At 39.0% G+C, this 20,136-nt stretch overlaps 2 protein-coding genes across 14 annotated transcripts in view; one reads left to right on the top strand and one right to left on the bottom strand.

The window, feature by feature from the left end:
• Window positions 1-20,136, top strand: part of FBXL13 (F-box and leucine rich repeat protein 13) — a 304,098-nt gene that overhangs the window by 141,765 nt on the left and 142,197 nt on the right. For all 13 annotated transcript variants that reach the window (XR_008658536.2, XR_008658544.2, XR_008658541.2 and 10 more), the window contains one exon: window positions 14,285-14,337. Coding sequence is in view for 1 of the 13 variants with exons in the window: in XM_055283477.2 (XP_055139452.1) it covers window positions 14,285-14,337 (53 nt within the window). In the remaining 12 variants the exon portion in view is untranslated. The remainder of the gene's footprint in view (window positions 1-14,284; window positions 14,338-20,136) is intronic.
• Window positions 232-11,673, bottom strand: LRRC17 (leucine rich repeat containing 17). The gene is made up of 3 exons (XM_055283488.2): window positions 10,885-11,673; window positions 5,685-5,840; window positions 232-964 (listed from the first exon to the last, which is right to left on the bottom strand). The coding sequence occupies exons 1-3, from the start codon at window positions 11,654-11,656 to the stop codon at window positions 567-569; spliced, it is 1,326 nt and encodes a 441-aa protein (XP_055139463.1). The 5' UTR covers window positions 11,657-11,673; the 3' UTR covers window positions 232-566.

Genomic DNA, 20,136 nt, shown 5'->3' with positions numbered 1-20,136 from the left:
CAGTACTTTGCAAGGATCAGTGAAGAGTGGTTGAGAATTTGGATGTATCAGGACCTCATTTTGGAATGCACAGAAATCAGAAATGGAAATTTATTTAATGTATAAGATGACTTACTGAAAAAAAGTAGAGGGGTAGGGAATGACATTTTATTAAAACAGCATTTGTATAAAATCATTTTGATCATCTTCAGGTATGCACAAACAGCTATCGAAAGGCATGTAAACATGAACCAAGTTTTTTTTTCTTTATTTTCAAAAAGCAGTAAAAACATTTATACAGGACATTATGAAATTCTAATGCCATCATTAGGACCCAACTGCTGCAGGTTACCAGTGTGGAATTGCATATCACCAGATGCTGTTCCACAAATGGACAGGCAAGCAGGATGACAGTATTCCTTTGATTACTATAATAGTCACGATAATACTTATCATAATTAAAGAAAGCTTCCTTTAGCTGGATTACCCTGCATAAATAGGCAACACAGTTAATCAAATGTAAACATATGTTTTCTAACACCAGTATAGAAAATACAAAACTAATTACAATCAGAACAATTTCTACCTTATCCCACTATAGTAATTATTACGCTTTGCTTCTTTGCGGTGTGATCTCTATGTTTTTTTTCCCATTCATCATCTTCTGTGTCTTGGTCAAATGACTCAGGATATGCTGGTAACTTGTCTTTGGGGCATTCTTCATAGTAACTTCTAATATATTTTCCCACAGACCATCCTTTGTATTCTTCAGGCGTTTTGCATTCCAGGCCATTAAAATGGACGTTGTAGTGGTGCTTTAACCAGTAGTAGAGGTAGTGAATGTTGTAGTCACATCTCCAAGGGTTATCTCTGAGCCACAAGAGTTTCAAAAAATACAAGTCTTCTAATACGCCATAGTCAAAGTTTTGCAGACTGTTGTTTGATAAATCTAATTCTTCTAAATGTGTGAGCCCTAAAAAAGCAGCTGGGAACAGAAAATATTTATTGAGCCTGAGTAATTGAGTTAATACAGTGTATGGTATATCGAAAGGACAAATACAAATTTTAAAAAGAGGCTTAATTTTCCCCTTTGAAAATAAAGAGATTTATTTTCCTTTCTTTTTCCTAGAGCTTTTACTTTAGAAAACTTTAAACTTTAAGTACTTTCTCCTCTCTTTGAAATGTCTTTAAATCCTTTTGAAGACTAGATAGGCTTTTTATCACCTTTACGATGCGATGCAAGAATGTCTTTTCCAAGGACCTGGGAGCTATCTCTTTGAAATGTAAACATCAAGGAAGACGGTACCTCCATCTCCCAGCTCTGGTGGGAGGGTGGGGTCCTAACCTTGGTGAGATCTTGCTTCCAGTTGCAGAACTACCTCCTGTCATGAAGACAGAAATGTATTTTTCTCTGAATAAAGCCAATAAGCTAACACAGATGGTCACCCCATTTACTAGGAAAAGTTAGGATGAATTATGTGTGACAAAAGGTGTTGTCAAATCTTCTTCCGTAAGGACTCGTTATTGTTTGTCCTGAAAACGTGTATGTAATGGGTGGTATCTGCTTGGCTACATAGGGGTGAGATTCCTGTAATGGGTGGTCTCTGCCTGGTTACATAGGGGCGAGAGTCTTTGCAGTCTCTTAGTGGATTGCCTGTGATATGCATCACATTCTGGTTTAATGCTTAGTCAATAATGAAGGTGTTTTCTTTCGTTACTACCTTTGTGGAGAGAATTTCTGGATTGAAAGAAGGTTTTCTTTTTAATTATGTTTTTCCACTGTAAATGTGTCTAAATGCAAAATTGTGAAATATATTGCTACTCAAAGCTTTTCCCTTGATTAGAATACAATATTCAGTTTTAAGTTAGCTTTAAAAAATGTATTTTGGGCTCTTTTTTTTTTTTTTTTTTTGGTACTAACTTGGGAAAAAAAGATACCACAAAAAAGAGACATGAATTAAGAAAATATTTCGCATGTAAGACAAGTACAGATAAAAATGAAAAATGTGCTGGGTGGTGATCTGAAAGTTCCTGGGATATCAGTAATCCTGAAAATGCCTAGAAAACAACCTTTTCCCAGTGTTGGGGGAAGGGTTCTATTCCTGTAAAGTCCAAAAACAAACCATTTTTTCCAACATTTTGAAAACATCTGGTTGTATTTTGGCAAACTATGGTAGCTATCAGCTTTGAATCCATATGTATTTAATTTTGCTGGAGGTTGGATAATTAAAACCAATATAAAATATAACTGAAAATAAAACAATGAAAAGCTTTTTTCCCCCTCTAAGAGCAAAGAAATCTACACCTGGATTATCTGTATTCCAGTTGATATGGACCAGCCAGATACTCCAGAAATACTCACAAATATTTTGTTTCTGTTTCAAACATTATCTCATTATTGTTTTAAAATACCCTTGTAGAGCATAACATCCTTATTTTGAATTAGGAAAATATGTGGTCATACCAATACTATTAACTATTTTCATATTATCTGTTCTCAGAAAAAACCCATAATTCCTCCTTAAAAAAATAACTTTCTATTTTGGTACCAAGCAATGTCTTGCGGGTAGGGGACAAAAGATCAGCCCTTGTGTTCTGAAGATACTGGATTTTTTCTATTTGCTAAAATTCTGTGAGTCAGTGATCTCACAGATTTACTTTTCTCAAGACATTAGACTTTGAGATTAAAAGCATATGTAAACATTCCTAGATTTTATTTTGAAAGTGTTGTATATTGTTACTTAAACCATATATATTCAGGCACTTGAGAAAACTAGTTTTCGTCTGTTTCTTAAAGGAGGTAAAAACCCCCTAGTAGGGTATCTTCTTTCTCTTTTCCACAACAATGTCTGGCATTTTATATGATTGTTATTCACGTCTTTTAAAGTCTGGTGACTCCCACTGCATTTGTATGCTTACCACAGCAAAAATCATTCAAGTAAGTCTACTTGCAGGGTTTCATCTCAAAGACCCTGAAATATAGGAGACCTTTCATTTTAAAACTTCTTTAGGTCATTTTGCCTTAACTGCTGAGATACTTTTTTGTTTCAGAATAACTTTTTTGTTCTAGGAAAGTGCTTGGCATTTGGTAGGTGCTCAATAAATATTTATTAATGTAGAAAATACGTTCCTGAGATTGAATTGAACAAAGGGGGAAAAAAGGAGTACCACTGCTGATGGTAGAGACCATTTTGTGTCAGCAAGGAACACACATTTGGTGAACAAGATTAAAAGGCCTTCAGGGGATCCTAAGGACAGAAAAGGAATCCCTGCAATTATGGGAATTCCACAACTGATGAAAAGTATCAGTTACGGGAAACATGTGAAAAACATCAGTAGAAGCAAGGCAAGTCCATTTTGCACTATTATCTATCTCTTTACATTGTCTTCTCATTTTTCTCAAGTTTTCTTTGTGTACTAGTTTTGTTGTAACTAAAACATTGCCACACTGTTACTCATTACTTTAATACATTTAACTTAGGACATATAATAACTATTATAATCTTTTTTTTTTTTGAGATAGCTTTAAAACTTGTTTGCATTGATAGTTGGTAAACTACAGTTTTGCTTGTGGATGACAGCAGAAGGAAATTAGACACTTGCCCAAGGACCTTTGGAATGGCTTTTGCTTGTCCTGCGATTCTTTAGTTTGTAACCACCAAGTGGGTTCACCTTGCCCACTGCCTAGACAGAGTCGATTTATCAAGACAGGGGAATTGCGATGGAGAAAGAGTAATTCGTGCAGAGCTGGCTGTTTGGGAGACCAGAGTTTTATAATTACTCAAATCAGTCTCCCCAAGCATTCAGGCCTCAGAGTTTTTAAAGATAATTTGCTAGGTAGGGGCTTGGGAAGTGGGGAGTGCTGATTGGTCAGGTTGGAGATGGAATCATAGGGGGTCGAAGTGAGTTTATCTTGCAAGAAAGGGTCTCCACTTCCAGATTCTTTACCCTGTACCCTGGCTTTGTGAACACGACACTGGCTACCAGTGACTGACTTGCACAATAATATAATGCTAACTTCATTTGGGAGAAGGGTGTCTGTAGTATTCTTATTTATTGAAAAACAAAAATTGCTTTTGACTTCACAGTTCAAACATACTCCCAAGTTAGCATCATCTGTAACAGGCTAAGGTATAAGTGTAGCATACTGCTGTCCCTTGGGAAATTTTAAAAAATTATGCTTTTCTAATTTTTAAAAAGAGGTTAATTCTAAAATATGCCCTTGTGGATCCAGAATGTTCATTCTAATTTTTCACTTTTATTGCGTTAAAATTCTAATGTTCTGTTAATGGTATTAGATTATCACAAAGAAAAGCAGGGGAAACAGTTGTACTCAAAATGTTTATAACATTACATTACATTATTAATAATTTTAATAATCATTTTCATAGTTAAAGCTTTTCAAATCGAAGTAGCCTAGTGAAAGCACTTGTGTTATATATATGTTATAAATCTGGTCAATATTGCAGTAATTCTCAGTTCTTTCCAAATCCGATGTGTTTACTTAATTTACCAAGCTCATTTTCGCCAGAGGCTTTGCTTAGCAAATGCAGAAGAGATTTGAAGGATGGGAAAGAGAATTGGTCTTGATCTAAAACTAGATATAATATGTCTGGCTCTGGTTTGAGCACATTTTATCCTAATTTATGAGCTTAGTGCTTAGCAGTTTGTTTCTAATTTATTCTAAACAAGATGGGGCTTAATGAATAGCAAAGAAAATTCCAAATTTGAATTTCCCTTTAAAAATCACTACATTTAGACCAGGCATGGTGGCTCACGCCTGTAATCCCAGCACTTTGGGAGGCTGAGGTGGGCGGATCATGAGGTCAGGAGATAGAGACCATCCTGGCTAACACGGTGAAACCCTGTCTCTACTAAAAATACAGAAAAATTAGCCGGGCGTGGTGGCAGGCGCCTGTAGTTCCAGCTACTTGGGAGGCTGAGGCAGGAGAATGGCGTGAACCCGGGAGGCAGAGCTTGCAGTGAGCTGAGATTACACCATTGCACTCCAGCCTGGGCAACAGAGCGAGACACCGTCTCAAAAAAAAAAAAAAAAATCACTACATTTGGCTAGGCGCGGTGGCTCATGCCTGTAATCCCAGCACTTTGGGAGGCTGAGGCGAGCAGATCACCTGAGGTCAGGAGTTTGAGACCAGCCTGACCAACATGATGAAACCCCATCTCTACTAAAAATACAAAATTAGCCAGGCATGGTGGCACATGCCCGTAATCCCAGCTACTTGGGAGGCTGAGGCAGGAGAATTGCTTGAACCCGGGAGGCAGAGGTTGCAGTGAGCAGAGATCACACCATTGCAATCCAGCCTGGGCAACAAGAGCGAGACTCCATCTCAAAAAACAAAAAACCAGAAAAACAAAAAAAACAAAAAAACCCACTACATTTTAGTATACTATTGACCATTTGCCATATATTACTTTAAAAATCTATTCTATAACACACTATTTGGGCTAACTGAATTAAATGATAGTAATATGTGGTACTACATACTTCATAAAGCAGCATTTTGGCAAGTTATTTATCTGAGTGCCAAACAACTCCTAGTAAAAGTGTCATGTTTAATTAAAACTTGTACTTTATTATTTAGTTCAGTTACTTTTAAACTAAATTTACTGTATATAAGTGTTGCCATAGAAAAAAATCACAGAACACTTGCCACGAATTGAAGGGGCTATACAGGGGAACTTACCGGGATCAATGAATTCAATGCCATTGCTGCTGAGGTTTAATTTCTTCAGCTCATGAACATCTTCAAATTCCTTGGGTCGAAGTTGGTTGATTTTATTGTATGACAAGTCAAGTTTAACAATATCTGGAGGGATGTTGTTTGGCACTTTTTTCAACTCTGGAAAATTTAATAATATTTATGTTATTATGCTCTTTTTGCCCCCATTTTCTCGGTCACCGTTATATCTGTGTGATTGAAGAATCAACTCTTAAAGAGAAAGGGTAAAGGGCTATCTAAAGCCAAAGGAAGTCAGTATGAAACAAACCTTAGCATACGCTAAATTCCATCAAAGCCCAGCAAAGCCTCCAGTGACTTCCCATCTAATTGTGATGAAAGCCAGAGTCCTCACTAAGGCCCTATAAAGCCATTAAGACCTGTAGGTCATCCTTGTCACCAGAGTCAGCACCTCCTAGGTTCTAAAAAGCAGCCTGTTTATCAGGACTTGCTTATTGAACCCACATCTGCTGGGCTGGACATGAGGGTGGATGACAGAGCAACCACTGTAGGGCAAGCTAAAGTGGGTTAACCACAAATAAATGGGTAGAAAAAATGTTTATGAGAACACCCTGACACTAGGCCTAGGCAATGTGGCAGATCTGTGGGTGCTGGAAAAAGAATATAAACTGCAGAATCCATTTTGGGATTCTCAGCAGCAGTCCTGGGTAAAAATAGCATTCACAAGTAATACCAGGAAATGCAAAGCAAAGGCTTTCCTAGTGTGGCTTAGAAAAACACAGGAAAATCTCATTTGCTGTGTTGATAAGTAGAAAAATTCTTTAGTTCTTTTACCTTAAAACTTGAATGAGAATTGAGATATTGATGCAAAGTGTTTGCTTTTGATAAAGAGTATATAAATATACATTTCCCCAGACCAGAAGGAGAGTTTGATCAATGCCCCTATTTCTAGTCCAGGTACTATGTGGTATGTACATTTCATATATACGGCTACCCCAAATTCTTGATAAATGCCTCAACAAATACCATATTTACTTGATTGTTACCCCTTACAAGCTTGCTCCTCCTCCAGCCAAATCTTGTTGATGTTGAGGAAGAAATTAGGAAATTTCTCCACGTAATCTCCCCATTTAGCAGGCTATATTGGTTGTCAGCAACCTCAGAACTACTCTGAAAGCTTTTAATAGTAAGAAAAGAGACATAAATGGCCCCGTTTATTGCATATACAAAATTCTTAACTATTGTTCAAGCTGTAGTAAAATTGTGCCCTTAACTTTGGAGGCAGCTAAGGGTAATTTACCTGCATAATTCTCCCCCATCTGATATTAGAAGTAAAATAACTCCTTAAAAATGGCAAACTATTCTGGTCAATGTGAAGCTAAAGCAGTTTAAAAACGCTGACTTTCACGTATTCTTGGCAAATCTGTTTACCTCAATATGGCATAAATATGACTTTCAATTAGTCTCACATTTATTCCCTTTGAAACACTAGGATTTCTTGGCAAAGTACCTGTTTCTCAGTGAATAAAGCTATTATTTATTTTTCTTGCCATTAGATATTTAAGGCAAAAATACATAGTGATCATTGAGGTCTGTGTGGTTGAACAGGCACATATTAGGTCCCCTATACACACCATCTGACTCATTGCAAGTCAGCTGGGCAAGGCTCAACTCCGAGTTGGGGAATCTGTATGCAAGTTCTCTATGTGTGACCATGTATATGTGGTATACTTGTACAGAGCCTCAGGTTGTCACACTTGAATTCTAGCCATGATTTTTAACTTCTATGTATTTTCAGTTTCAAAGGTTGCTTAAATTACTGCTTTGAAAGAATAAAGAAAAGCAGTCCTGTTATCATCATCAATCTAAAGCACATGGCTCTGTGGCAGGCACTACCAAAGGGAATTTAATAAACAAGACTTTTCCCTTTGAATTTATGGGAATCAGCAAGATAACAAAAAATAAAAAATAAATGATGAAATGAATCACTAGATTTATATAAACCATAGTGAAAGCCATTTGTATTGACAGTATTAAAAGACAAAGCTACCCTTCATTTTTTTTTTTTTCTTTGAGACAGTCGCTCTGTCGCCCAGGCTGGAGTGCAGTGGCGTGATCTCAGCTCACTGCAACCTCTGCCTCCCGAGTTCAAGCGATTCTCATGCCTCAGCTTCCCAAGTAGCTGGGATTACAGGTGCCCGCCACCATGCCTGGCTATTTGTGTGTGTGTGTCTGTGTGTGTGTGTTTTTAGTAGAGATGGGGTTTCAACTTGTTGGCCAGGCCGGTTTCGAACTCCTGACCTCAAGTGACCCGCCTGCCTCGGCCTCCCAAAGTGCTGGGATTATAGGCGTGAGCCACTGCACCTGGCCTACCCTTCCTCTTATAGTCTAAAATAATAGGCTCTGAATTACATAGTCATTAACACTTGGAGGAACTTAAGTTCTTCTTTGATGACCCAATATTATATATGCTAAGTGTGTATGTCATGAAACCTTATTTATATTGTGTTTCAGTCAGTAATGTGTATTTTTAAAGCAGGGGGTATGAATTTATGGGGCATTTCTGGAAGGTTGTATTTAGACAACAATAAGTTGAAGAAACCAATAAAAATGTACTTTTATATATATATATATATATATATATATATATATATATATTTTTTTTTTTTTTTTTTTTTTTTTTTTTTGAGACGGAGTCTTGCTCTGTCGCCCAGGCTAGAGTGCAGTGGCGCAATCTCGGCTCACTGCAAGCTCTGCCTCCCGGGTTCACGCCATTCTCCTGCCTCAGCCTCTCCGAGTAGCTGGGACTACAGGCGCCCGCCACCACGCCCGGCTAATTTTTTTGTATTTTTAGTAGAGACGGAGTTTCACCGTGGTCTCAATCTCCTGACCTCGTGATCCACCCGCCTCAGCCTCCCAAAGTGCTGGGATTACAAGCGTGAGCCACTGCGCCCAGCCTGTACTTATATTTTTATAAGCTGATGTTTTTCAAGAGAAAAATATTATGGGAAAAAAAGGAAAAAACACAAAAGCAGAAATGGGCTCATTGGGGGAGGGAATGGCCCAAGATCATAAAAGCAGTGAAAAAGAGACATTTCCTCACATGTTATCTCTTCTTAGAACACAGTATAGTCTCGTTGTAGAAGTTTTAAATCTTGTGTAGATGGTATTTTTCTCAGATAATTAATAAACCTAATACTATTTACTTTTCTCATTTACACTTGATACAGCAAGTGCAAATTCACTGTAGCTTGAGGTTAGATCCTCAGCAATATCAGGTATTCTAACTAAAATCTAGGAGAGTAGCTTTGTATTAGTATTAAAAATATATAATTCCAGTTTTCAATCTAAGCACCACAAAGCAAATTCTAATAAACATGCTCTTCAGCATGAAGCACTAAGGACTCACCATAACAATATCCGGGAAGTTCTACCCACTCTGGCTACAGAAAAACTACATTTACTTACTCTTTGAAATTCTCTAATGGTTGCATTGTTGAGGCAGCTGATTGTTTGAATATGCTCAGATTAATTCTGGAAGATTGCAGAGTGAAGTAGAGAGCTCATAGGCTCTGGCTCAGGTAGACCAAGAGTCACTTCTTAGTTTTGCTACTTACCTGTGAGACCCATGGTCAAGTGACTGAATCTCTTTGAGCCTCATTTTCCCCATCTGTAAATGGGAATGTTACTATCTTCCTGGAAGTTGTAGACAGCACGTGTGTGGATACCTGGAGCCTAGAATGGCATGTCCCAGGTTATGAAGCTGTATGTAACTGCTCTCCTATGGCACTGAATTATATACAGTTCACAGGGTGTCTTGGTAGGCAAACCTCCCTGTGCCACATGGCTGCTGTGGGATCTAACCAGGTGCCATCTTTACAGTTGGGGTGGGAGGTAGGGGAGCGGAGCGGTGGGGCAAGGCTTGAGCATGACTTGCTGGTAAATGAGCAAATTTACTTCTGGTTCAGGTTGCCTGACAATGTTAATAAATTCTTGCCTAAGATTCTCTTGAGAGGAGCCAGGGCCTCCTCTCTGAACTTCCCCTTTCTCTTGCCTTTAAAGAAACAAAACGTAGCAAAATTTCCCAAAATAAGTGGAAGAAATGATACTGTGCTTTATATGAACCTTACTTAATGACATCTGGCTTTAATTTAATATTACAAATAAATTATTAAACCATGCCAGAAATGAAACATATAGACATTGTTACATGGTTCGTTATTGTAGGGTAGATTAGCAGTTCCCAGATCACTCTTTGAGAACATCAGTCTTCACTAACATGTCAAGAGCGTTACTAAAATCTCCCATCTGTTTTCTTAGCTCATGACTTTATCTTGCATGTGCAAATCCTGCATAACACTAGCACAAGATTGCATCGGTTGCAAAACCCAGTAATGATTTGCAGGAAGTAGGTAATATTCTAGAAGGATTTCCTTAGTCTCATAGTTCTCAGGTTAAATATTTTAAATTTAGTTCTTTAAATTTTTATTGTTTTATTCTGGGTAATTTGGAAATAATTAAGATATAGGATGTTAAGAGGCATTTATTAAAATCAACTACTCGAGAGGCTGAGGCAGGAGAAGTGCTCGAACCCAGGAGGCAGAGGTTGCAGTGAGCCAAGATCGCGCCACTGCACTCCAGCCCGGGCATCAGAGCGAGAGCCCATCTCAAAAAAAAAAGGAGCATTTATTAAAACCTTGGGACAAAATGATAAGAAATACAGAAGCGCCATCACTTTCACTCTGTCTCAGAGTGCTCTCACAGTCCTGTTCTGCAGATGTTTTCTCTTTGAGGTGATCTTCTCACAGATGCACACCATGTTTTGACTTTAATCAGTGTAAGTCAGGTTATATAGATGGTATTTGCACTTATTTTCATAGCCCTTGGTTTACCTACCTAAATTAAATTGGAGTTAAGATGAAAGGAATTCCTTACAGTGACAGCTTGCGATGTGCAAATGAGTAGAACTCAAATGGCTGCCCTCCTAAGGATACCTCCTTCCCTCCTGTCATTGTGTTTTAATTACCAACTGCCTTGAGTCTGGACCCCAGAAAAACTTGGGTTAAATTCCATTGTCAATAGGGAAAGATTTCTGGTGGAAGTGACATCAAGAATTCCAAGACATGGTGGGATGTAGGGAGGATTATAAGATTCAAAGAGCATTTCAAGTTATTCATGAAAATGAAAAAGTAAGAAAAGTACAAACCTTTCCTTTTGCAGTCCAGTGTTTGTATAGGAAACACGTAATTGTGGCAAAAAGTTGAGTCCACCTCAGGCTTGATGACTGGGGGTCTCCCTGACACTTGGGGTTTCGGGTCCAATTGTTCCTTTTCTTCTTCATTACACAACTGTTCAGATTTTATCTGCCGCAGTTTTTTATTTTTTTGTTCTTGTGGACTTTCGCACTTGGCGTAGTTCCCCAAATTCCGGTTCCTGGGAATCTGCAACATTGAAATAAGCGTTTCTATCTCACAAGTACAGTGCCAGGGGTTGTCATAAAGACGCAGGTAGCTCAAGAGAGGTGTGTAAATGAACACTTCCTCCGTCAAGACTTTGATCTGGTTGTGCTGCAGTAAGAGGGTGGTGAGTTTGTTTAAACCAAAGAATGCCTCACTCTCAATTTTAGAGATCTCATTCTGCTGCAGATCCAGGCTTTTCAGCTTTTTAAACTTGGAAAACATGTTGTTCTTCAATATGCGGATCTTGTTTCTTGCTAGCAGCATGTGCAGCAAATCCTGAGGCCAACTAGGCAGCACATAAACTAATTTTCTTTCTTGACAATCTAAGTATTTCTCATGGAGGTATGTGTACACGTCACACGGGAGGCCTGGTGCGTAGCGTTTCACCGGGTTGGAGCCTCTCCGGCCTCCACCCGCCCGGCCATGATTCACTCGGCTTCTCACAGTGCCTGGGCTTGCTTTGCGCAGCTCAGCAGCTTTGCAAAAGCAGAGCAAGATTACAATGGTAACCACACGCATCCTGACATCCAGCTGGCCCCAATTACTTCGTGTTACAGACGGAACAATGAAAGTATTCCTTTGAAATCCAAGTTTGGGTAATCTTAACTAATGCAGTTCTGGAACAATGAGACCCAGCTGGGGTACGTGGAGTCCCTAGGTTGGAAGAGAAAAAAATATATATTAAAAGTGAAGGCCTATTGCAAGCACTGTATTACTGACAGATAAGAACAGACTTTTTAAGGCAAAGGCCTTCTAGTTCCACAGAACAGTGACGTAGAAAGCTTCTTCCCCTCTTAGTTGCCTGGGTTAGAGGCCGAATGTTTGTGCCCTGAGTTTGAATCAAGGCTCTCTTACCTGCTTAACTGTATCAACCCAGGTCATCTTCAGCATCTGTAAAACGGGACCGAGGATACCTCCTAATATTGTTGGGAGAATAAAATAGGCCCATGCGCATAAGATGCTTCACAGTGGCCACCCCGGGGGAAGTAGTCACAAATGTTAGGACTCAGCATGATGAAAACTGAAGCCTGTAGTTCATCATCACATCGGATTTAAGAAATTAAAAGAATTCTCCTTCTTTTAAAAGAACACAGCCTTGAGATGCACACACAAGAGTAGGACTTGAATGGTTGTCTTCCTGAGCTTTTTTTTTCTATCCTTTTCTGTCTCCCAGTCACCAACCACGTTGGGTGTGGGCTCCAGAGATGCTTGGAGTAAATGGCACTGTCCTTGTCATCTCCTGCACCTCTTGGCTCAAATGTTACCTTTTCAGTGAAAACTTCCTGTTCAGCCCTATTTTAAATCACACTTCCTCCCACTTGTTGGGTGCTCCCAATCCCTTTTTCTTGTTTTATTTCTTCTCCATAGCACTTACCACCATCTGTCAAAGTAGATACGGTATTTAACTTCTTTTGTTTACTGTTAGTCTCTCCCCACTAGAAAGTAAACTCCTTAAGGGAAAAGATTTTTTGTCTATTTTGTTAACTGCTATATTTCCTTGATAAGTATTTGTTGAACTGATGAATTATTCTCAAATAACTATTCTGGCCAGGCGCGGTGGCTCATGCCTGTAATCCCAGCACTTTGGGAGGCTGAAGCAGGCAGATCTCTTGAGCCCAGGAGACCAGTCTGAGCAGCATGGGGAAACCCCATCTCTACAAAAAATACAAAAATTAGCCAGGCATGGTGGTATGCACCTGTAGTGTCAGCTGCTTGGGAATGGGAGTGGGGGCTGCTGAAGTGAAAGGATGGCCTGAGCCTGGGAGGTTGAGGCTGCAGTGAGCCAACATGGTACCACTGCACTCTAGCGTGAGTGACAGAGCAAGATCCTGTCTCAAAGAAACGAAACAAACAAACAGAATAACTATTGTATTCTGTAAGAACATTTATTTCGTAAACTTATATTGCTTGGAAAATCTATTTTCTCCTTAATAAATATTATTGAGGACTTCCAGGATGTGCAGATTTTTAACAACTGTTTTCATTTTTTAAAATTCTGGAAGTATTTCTGGTTTGCATATATCACTTAGGGTGCAGTCCATTCTTGGCAAAGGAATAAATGTTCAAAATGGATTTATAACCACTAACATGTCTGTTGTTATTAGCGTGGGGCTATGTGGTTATGAGCAGCAAATGTGTTTTCTATTTGTTGTGACAGTTTGAACACCAGAATCACCCTCTTGCCTGGAGTTTTCCTGCTTCATGGGGTCTCCTCCTAGAATGCCTTCCCTTTTCTTTGCTTCAAGCATTTCTCCCAATCACTGGTTTGTGTAGCCTCCCTAGCTGCTTCTCTTCTGTCTCAGATTTGGAGTTTTACTTACTGTCCACTGAGATTCAGGGCGCTGGTTGTGAAGCACTTTGCCGTCTAGCTATTTGTATACGTGTCTCATTTTCTCTGAGAGATTATAAGCTGTGCACTGGCCTCTGGTCCCAGAGCTAGTCACTTAGCCTTTCTGGCCCTCCACTTTTCTATTTATATTTCATTATAAATTTTATATAAGTCTGACCTAAAAAAAATCATGTCAACTACTCTGTTTATTATTATACATGCTGAGTTATTTATGATATACATGTTGAAGTATTTGGAGGGAAGTGTACTGGTGTCTGCAACTTACTTTGAAATGTATACAAAAATAAGATGATTGAGGGATATATAGAGAGATGAATGAGTGGGTGGATATGTGATAAAGCAAATACAGTAAAAGATAAATTAGAATCCAAGTAGTGGCTATATAGATATTTATTGTACAATTCTTTCCACTTTTGTGTATGTTTGAAAATTTTCATAATAAAATGTTAAATGAAAACAAAAAAATAAAAAAGCAGGGACAAAAAACCAGGTTGGTTTTCTTCAAGTGCTTTCAAGCTAAAAGCTCTAAGTATATAGTGTTTTTCCCAAAGTAATATTTTTCTCTTTTCCCCTTACTCCTATAATCCTCAAACAATAATAAACGTGTCTATATATTTTAATTCTGAAGCCCAAAAAAGTCATTTTTCTGGGAAAAGAAACCGTATACTTAGAACATGTTACTTGCCAAGGTTTTTGTTTGTTTTCTGATGAATACATTGCATTCAATGTAGGATAGAAAAACTTTGTTTAAACATTTGCAATATGTAGTTTAGTGATGTATAACTTATTTGATTTAGGCCACTGTAGGAACTTGCAAGAGTTGAATGTCTCTGACTGCCCAACATTCACAGTGAGTATAAGCAACCATTTTTACTGCTGTTTGTATAGATTGACTTGCTACATTGGGGTGCCAATACACAGAATAGATGCTTGTGTGCTTATTTGGGATTCAATGTGGAAAAGAGCAAACTATGTTAAACATTGACAAAAAATTTTACTCCATCTGTACAATGCTAATATTAATCATGTAGATGTATCCTCAGTGTTGGAGCCTCTGGCAAGTAGAAATTCTTCAATGACTACCCAAGATGAACTGTATTTATATTTAATGGTATGTGTGTATGAGACAGAAAAAAATTGGGCCCCAGTAGACATGATAGGCTCATTTTATCTTCATGGCTATCAACAGCTGTACCAAAGAAGATGGAAATGAATATGTTTCCCTAGTTGCTTTCTTCCTGGTTCCTGTCTCCAGTCTTTCCCTCTGTCCCCAACCTGTCTTCCATTCTGTGAGCACTTTATGCTCTTTGTAAAAGGCAGATATGACTACTTCACTCTCATCTTCCATCAGCTACACACATTCCCGTCATCTACACAATTGGATAAAGCCAAAGCTCTTCAGTATTACTCTACCTTGAAGACCCTCTGTGGATTTGCCTCTGCCTCCCTTTCCAGCCTCACTTGCTTCAGTTTCTGTGTACACCCTAATTTGCAGTGCCTACAGCTGCTGAGTTTCCTCTTCCTGCATGCTCCAAGTTGCTCCTTGCAGTTGTGCATTTGCTCTTTGCTTAGAATGCCCTTTCCCTTTGTCCCCAAGTGGTGCTTTCCTCTTTATCAGGCTTTAAGTCTTAATATCACCTCTTCTACCAAGACGTCACTGGCTCCCAGGGCTGGGTTCACTGCTGCTCCTCTAGGTTCCTATGATAAGTATCCTTAACTGTAGGGTTTTGGCTTCCTCCACTGGCCTAAGAGACCCAAAGGGCAGGAGATGTGTCTTATTCTTTGTGGTAGTCATAGCACAACAGCACAAACTTTGGCATATTATATTCGATAATATTTAGTGAATGCAACTGTCTGGAGATACCAAGCAGGCAATGGACAACATTGACTAGAATTGAGATTCCATCTTGGGTTGACATCTATGTATAAGTCATAATTAACTTCATAAGAGTGAATAAGATCAACTTAGAAGGTATGAGAAGAGGAGCAGACTTAAAGTTGAGCCTTACGGAATGCTAACTTTTAGGAGCAGACAGAGGATATTCAGAAGGAATAGTTAGAGAAGTAGGTTGACAATGAAGAGGTATCACCAAATGAAAGTTAGTAAAGAGTTTCAGAAGGAACCAAAGTGAACAGGTAAGAAAAGGACTGAACAATACATTGTAGATTTGAGAATCAGAAGGGACTGCCAATTTTTGCTACAACAGTTTCAGTGGGATATCGGAGCAGAAATCTACTTGCAATGAATTGTGAAGTGGACAAAAGGTGAGAAGGTGAGGCATTAGGCATAAACTGATCTTTCCAGAAAAGTTTCTTAGAGAGTGGTAGAAGGAAAACAGGGGCAGGGAAATGGAAACAGCTTTATAAAGGATGATGGAGAGTCAGCTGAAGCAACTCATGGAGCAAGTCCCTAAGGAAACAGGAGGGAATAGGAGGAAAAGCCTGGCTGTGGAATGCCAATCACGAGGCACCAGCTCCACCAGGAAGGCCAAGCCCTCCTCGCTGGTGAAAAGACTGCATGAATTGGCCCCTCCCTGCTACCTCTCAGCCTCATCTTTCTAGTTTTTTCTTTCAAAATTCTACTCTGTTTCAATACTGAACCACTTGAAGCTCCCTGTTCATGTCATGCTATTTCATTGTGTCCTTCAACTTATTTTTCCATCTGCCTAAGTAACTACTCTTCCCTCCCCACCACCCTAGCCCAACCTGGCTAACACCTGTTCATTCCTTAACACACTCTTCAACGCTATTGGGTCTTTCCATTCTCTTTTTTTATTGACCTTTAAAAAAAAGCTTTATTGAGATATAATAAATTTATATTTATAGTGAGATTAAATTTACCCACTTAAAGTGTACAATGTCATGGTTTTGGTAGTTTTACAGAGTTGTGTGACCATCACCACAACCAACTTCAGAACATTTCCCTCACCCCTAAAAGAACCCATGCCCATCAACAGTCACCTTTCATTTTCTCTCAACCCCCAGCGCTATGCAATTCTATTCACTTTTGACAGTTAATTTCTAACTTAATTTAATTTTTTTTTTTTTGAGATGGAGTCTCACTCTGTTGCCCAGGCTGGAGTGCAGTGGCGCCATCGTGGCTCACTACAACCTCCACCTCCCGGGTCCAAGTGATTCTTCTGCCTCAGCCACCCAAGTAGCTGGGATTATAGGCACGTGCCACTGCACCTGGCTAATTTTTGAATTTTTTTTTGTAGAGATGGGGTTTCACCATGTTGGCCAGGCTGGTCTCGAACTCCTGAGCTCAAGTGACCCACCCGCCTTGGCCTCCCAAAGTGCTGGGATTGCAGGCGTGAGACACTGCCCCCAGCTGACAGAATTAATTTCTCCCTCTCCTGAGCTACATATGGTCTCAGTACTTCAACACAGATACTTCACACTATGTATTACACTTACATTTACATATATATCTCCCGTTTTAGAACTGAGCACTTTGAAAATCCTCCTTTAGTAATTTTTCCCCATGAAATCCATCCCCCTATTTCCACAGTAAAACATCTTTTCAAAACATGGAAGGCATTATGCACAAATAGAATGTGTACAGAAAAATGTTAAGACCCTCAGAACTCCTCCACTCCTTACCTCAACACACAGATACAGCATTTAAATTAGTTGTTTAATCCCTGTCCAGCAGAACATAAAGAACCACCCTAGACTGTAAACTAAGCATCTTCTCAGTGGCTTGTGCTTTAACATAAATAAGCTGTTTCTTTATGTTCAGAAGTACCCTTAAGGGTCATCCGCAAGAAATGGAGGCATAGACAGACATGTCAAAGATCACATCAGAGAAAAAATTTTCTGCTTTCTCTGGTTGCATTCCTTCTCCACCAGCAAAATAAACGTGGGCTCCTTCATGAAGAAAGATTTTAAATCTTGACTACTACATTCTCCAGATGTCTGCCTGTGGTTATAATGAAGTTATTTGTCAAATGGATTTACTCTTTCTGTGGATGTGTTAGCACCTACTATGTTAAATGTGTTCTGCAAGGTGTTGGAGGGAATTAAAAAATGAATCACTTTTCAGTTCTTGTCCTCAGGGAGCTTCAGTTCTGTACTTGAGTAAAATATCATATTCTTTGAGTTTGGCCCTCTAATAGGGAAGTCAAAACAATGCCATCTGCATTGAATTTGTTAACATCAAAGTCTTGTCCGATTTTGGAGTCTAATAATATACAGGGCTGATAATTTTATCCAGCTACATTTGACTATTGTTTTTCCCTTTGAGACTGGGACACAGGCTTACATTTAAGGAGTTGGGTAACAATTCATTCAAAGAGCTTTGATTTCTAAGCTTGTCTTATGAAATATATTACATTCAGAAGGATTTGAGTACATTGTGGACAAATTCATAAGTCATTCTGCAATGTAGGTACTCAGTTTTTGCATTTATGTGTTAAAACATTTGGGGATTAAATCTTGAGTTCTTTTAAGTACTAAGAATGGGAGTGGTCTAAATTTGTTTGGATGGTCAAGCTTCTTTAGACAGGAAAATGTAGAGAATGCATTACCTCCTCATCTCAATCTGAGAATGGGAGCGGTCTAATTTTGTTTGGATGTCCAAGCTTCTTTAGACAGGAAAATGCAGAGAATGGATTGCCTCCTCATCTCAAACAGAAAGTCAGATTTCTTTATGGTACATGAAGCTACTCCACCTTCCTCTCCCTGGTCCCCACATTTTCATCTTCTTTGTGGCTGCCTCTCTGAGGGTATTTAAGTGAGCTCTTTCTCCTTTCCTTGCCCCATCTCATTTGCATTTTGCCAAGGTCTTTCAACAATTGTAAAATCACTTTGATACTTGATTGGCATGCCGAACGTTTTCAAAGACAGATTTTCATTGTATTAAAATACAGTGCCACACATTATGGTTATTCTCTCGATTCTTTTTGGAAAAATTTTACTATACACATTTTATCTATCCACACCTATTCAAATCCTTCATTCTGGTGATGGGGCATCTAGAAAAAATGCTGACAGCTTGAATACTATAGTTAAGGTAGTGTTTATCAAAAGCTCTGCACTGGCCTCGCATGCAGCATGGGTGCATAGAACCTTCCCTATAGCAGAATCACAGAGATTTACAGCTTCAAATAGAATCTTGTGTTCTCTTTAAGGTATGGTTTGCTGCCCCTGTAAATCAACCAGTTCCTATCTGAATGTGACGGATGCTTTGACCTGCAGGATTTTATTGTTTTAAAAATCCATGACTACTGGAAATAATAATAAATGGAATGTTTAATTTTTTTTTTTTTTTTTGAGATGGAGTCTCGCTCTGTCGCCCAGGTTGGAGTGCAGTGGCGCAATCTCGGCTCACTGCAAGCTCCGCCTCCCAGGTTCATGCCATTCTCCTGCCTCAGCCTCTCCGAGTAGCTGGGACTACAGGCGCCCGCCACCACGCCCGGCTAATTTTTTGTATTTTTAATAGAGACGGGGTTTCACCGTGGTCTCGATCTCCTGACCTCGTGATCCACCCGCCTCGGCCTCCCAAAGTGCTGGGATTACAAGCGTGAGCCACCGCGCCCGGCCATGAATGGAATGTTAAACCTCAATGATCCTGCTGAAAATAAGCCTTTACTATCTTTAGTGGTGTTAGGAGTGGCCATATTTCTGATGCAGAATTCTTCTCAGAACCACATCTTCTAACCTAGTGATGATTTACCTCTTCCAGACAGATAGATACCTGCAATGGTCTATTCTTTTCGGGACTGATGTAGCGTCAAACATTGCATGCACCACTAATACTTAAACTGGCTGCCTTGTTGATGTTCCTGGGGAGATTCATCAATCATTAAATAAAAACCTGCTGCTACTCATTGTATTTTCTATAGTGTTATCTATACAAAAAGCAGCTTGTTGCAATCAAAGCTTGCAATTCATCTGGTCTTGTAAATTTCAATTTAGAATCTATGCTTGAAACCTCTGTTTTTCTGTCTCTCTTATTTCATGGTCCCACTACTCTCTTACTTCAGTTTTCAGCTTTCTGGGGGAAGGATGCTTGAATCTTTGAGATCCTCCCCCACCCTAATCCCAACATTGAATCTCCTGCCCAACTGGTATGTAGCCTATATTTTATTTTAGCCATCTCAAACTTACTATAAATCTGGTGAAAATCTGTTCAGCTATTTAAAATATTTAGTTAACAGAACCACAGAAGCTTAATTACACACATATCTATGTATAAATGTGTATGTGTATAAATATGGACTGTTACTAAAGTTCCATTGTTGAGAGTGTTTAGTATTCCTATCTTTCAGAATAATTTTAATAAGTTTAAAATGGGTCAGTTTTTAATTGCTTTCCTGCATATGAAGAATCAGAAGTGTTTGACACTTTGACATTTGAGCTCAAATTTCTTGTGACAGAGTTGAACTTGCATGGGTTCACATTTTAATGAAGTGTCATTGTGATGGAATGAGACTTGATTTCCAAGGAAAGGGAAAAGGAGGGAGTAATGATGCTTTGAGCAAAAGGATTGGCTTCTATTTAATTTCATTTCAACCTAATAGCAGATAAAGAATATGAAGAAACCAACTCTTGCATGTATTTTTTTTCTGGAACAGGAAGAGGGATAATAGAAAGATAATGAGGAAATTGCAAAGCCTGCTATAATTTGATAAGCGTCTTCCCTCTG

Source organism: Symphalangus syndactylus, chromosome 6 (assembly GCF_028878055.3).
Source record: "Symphalangus syndactylus isolate Jambi chromosome 6, NHGRI_mSymSyn1-v2.1_pri, whole genome shotgun sequence".
Lineage (NCBI taxonomy): Eukaryota > Metazoa > Chordata > Mammalia > Primates > Hylobatidae > Symphalangus > Symphalangus syndactylus.
Note: the sequence above shows the minus strand (reverse complement) of the source record. Positions and strands in the feature narration are given on the sequence as shown.

What these genes read in the sequence shown, in the direction of transcription:
- LRRC17 (XM_055283488.2), bottom strand. Translation starts at nt 11,656, where the DNA reads ATGCGTGTGGTTACCATTGTAATCTTGCTCTGCTTTTGCAAAGCTGCT. An exon ending in ACTGGACTGCAAAAGGAAAG is followed by an intron (nt 5,841 to 10,884) that starts GTTTGTACTTTT and finishes TAAATTTTCCAG; the next exon opens with AGTTGAAAAAAGTGCCAAAC. An exon ending in CATTGAATTCATTGATCCCG is followed by an intron (nt 965 to 5,684) that starts GTAAGTTCCCCT and finishes TTCTGTTCCCAG; the next exon opens with CTGCTTTTTTAGGGCTCACA.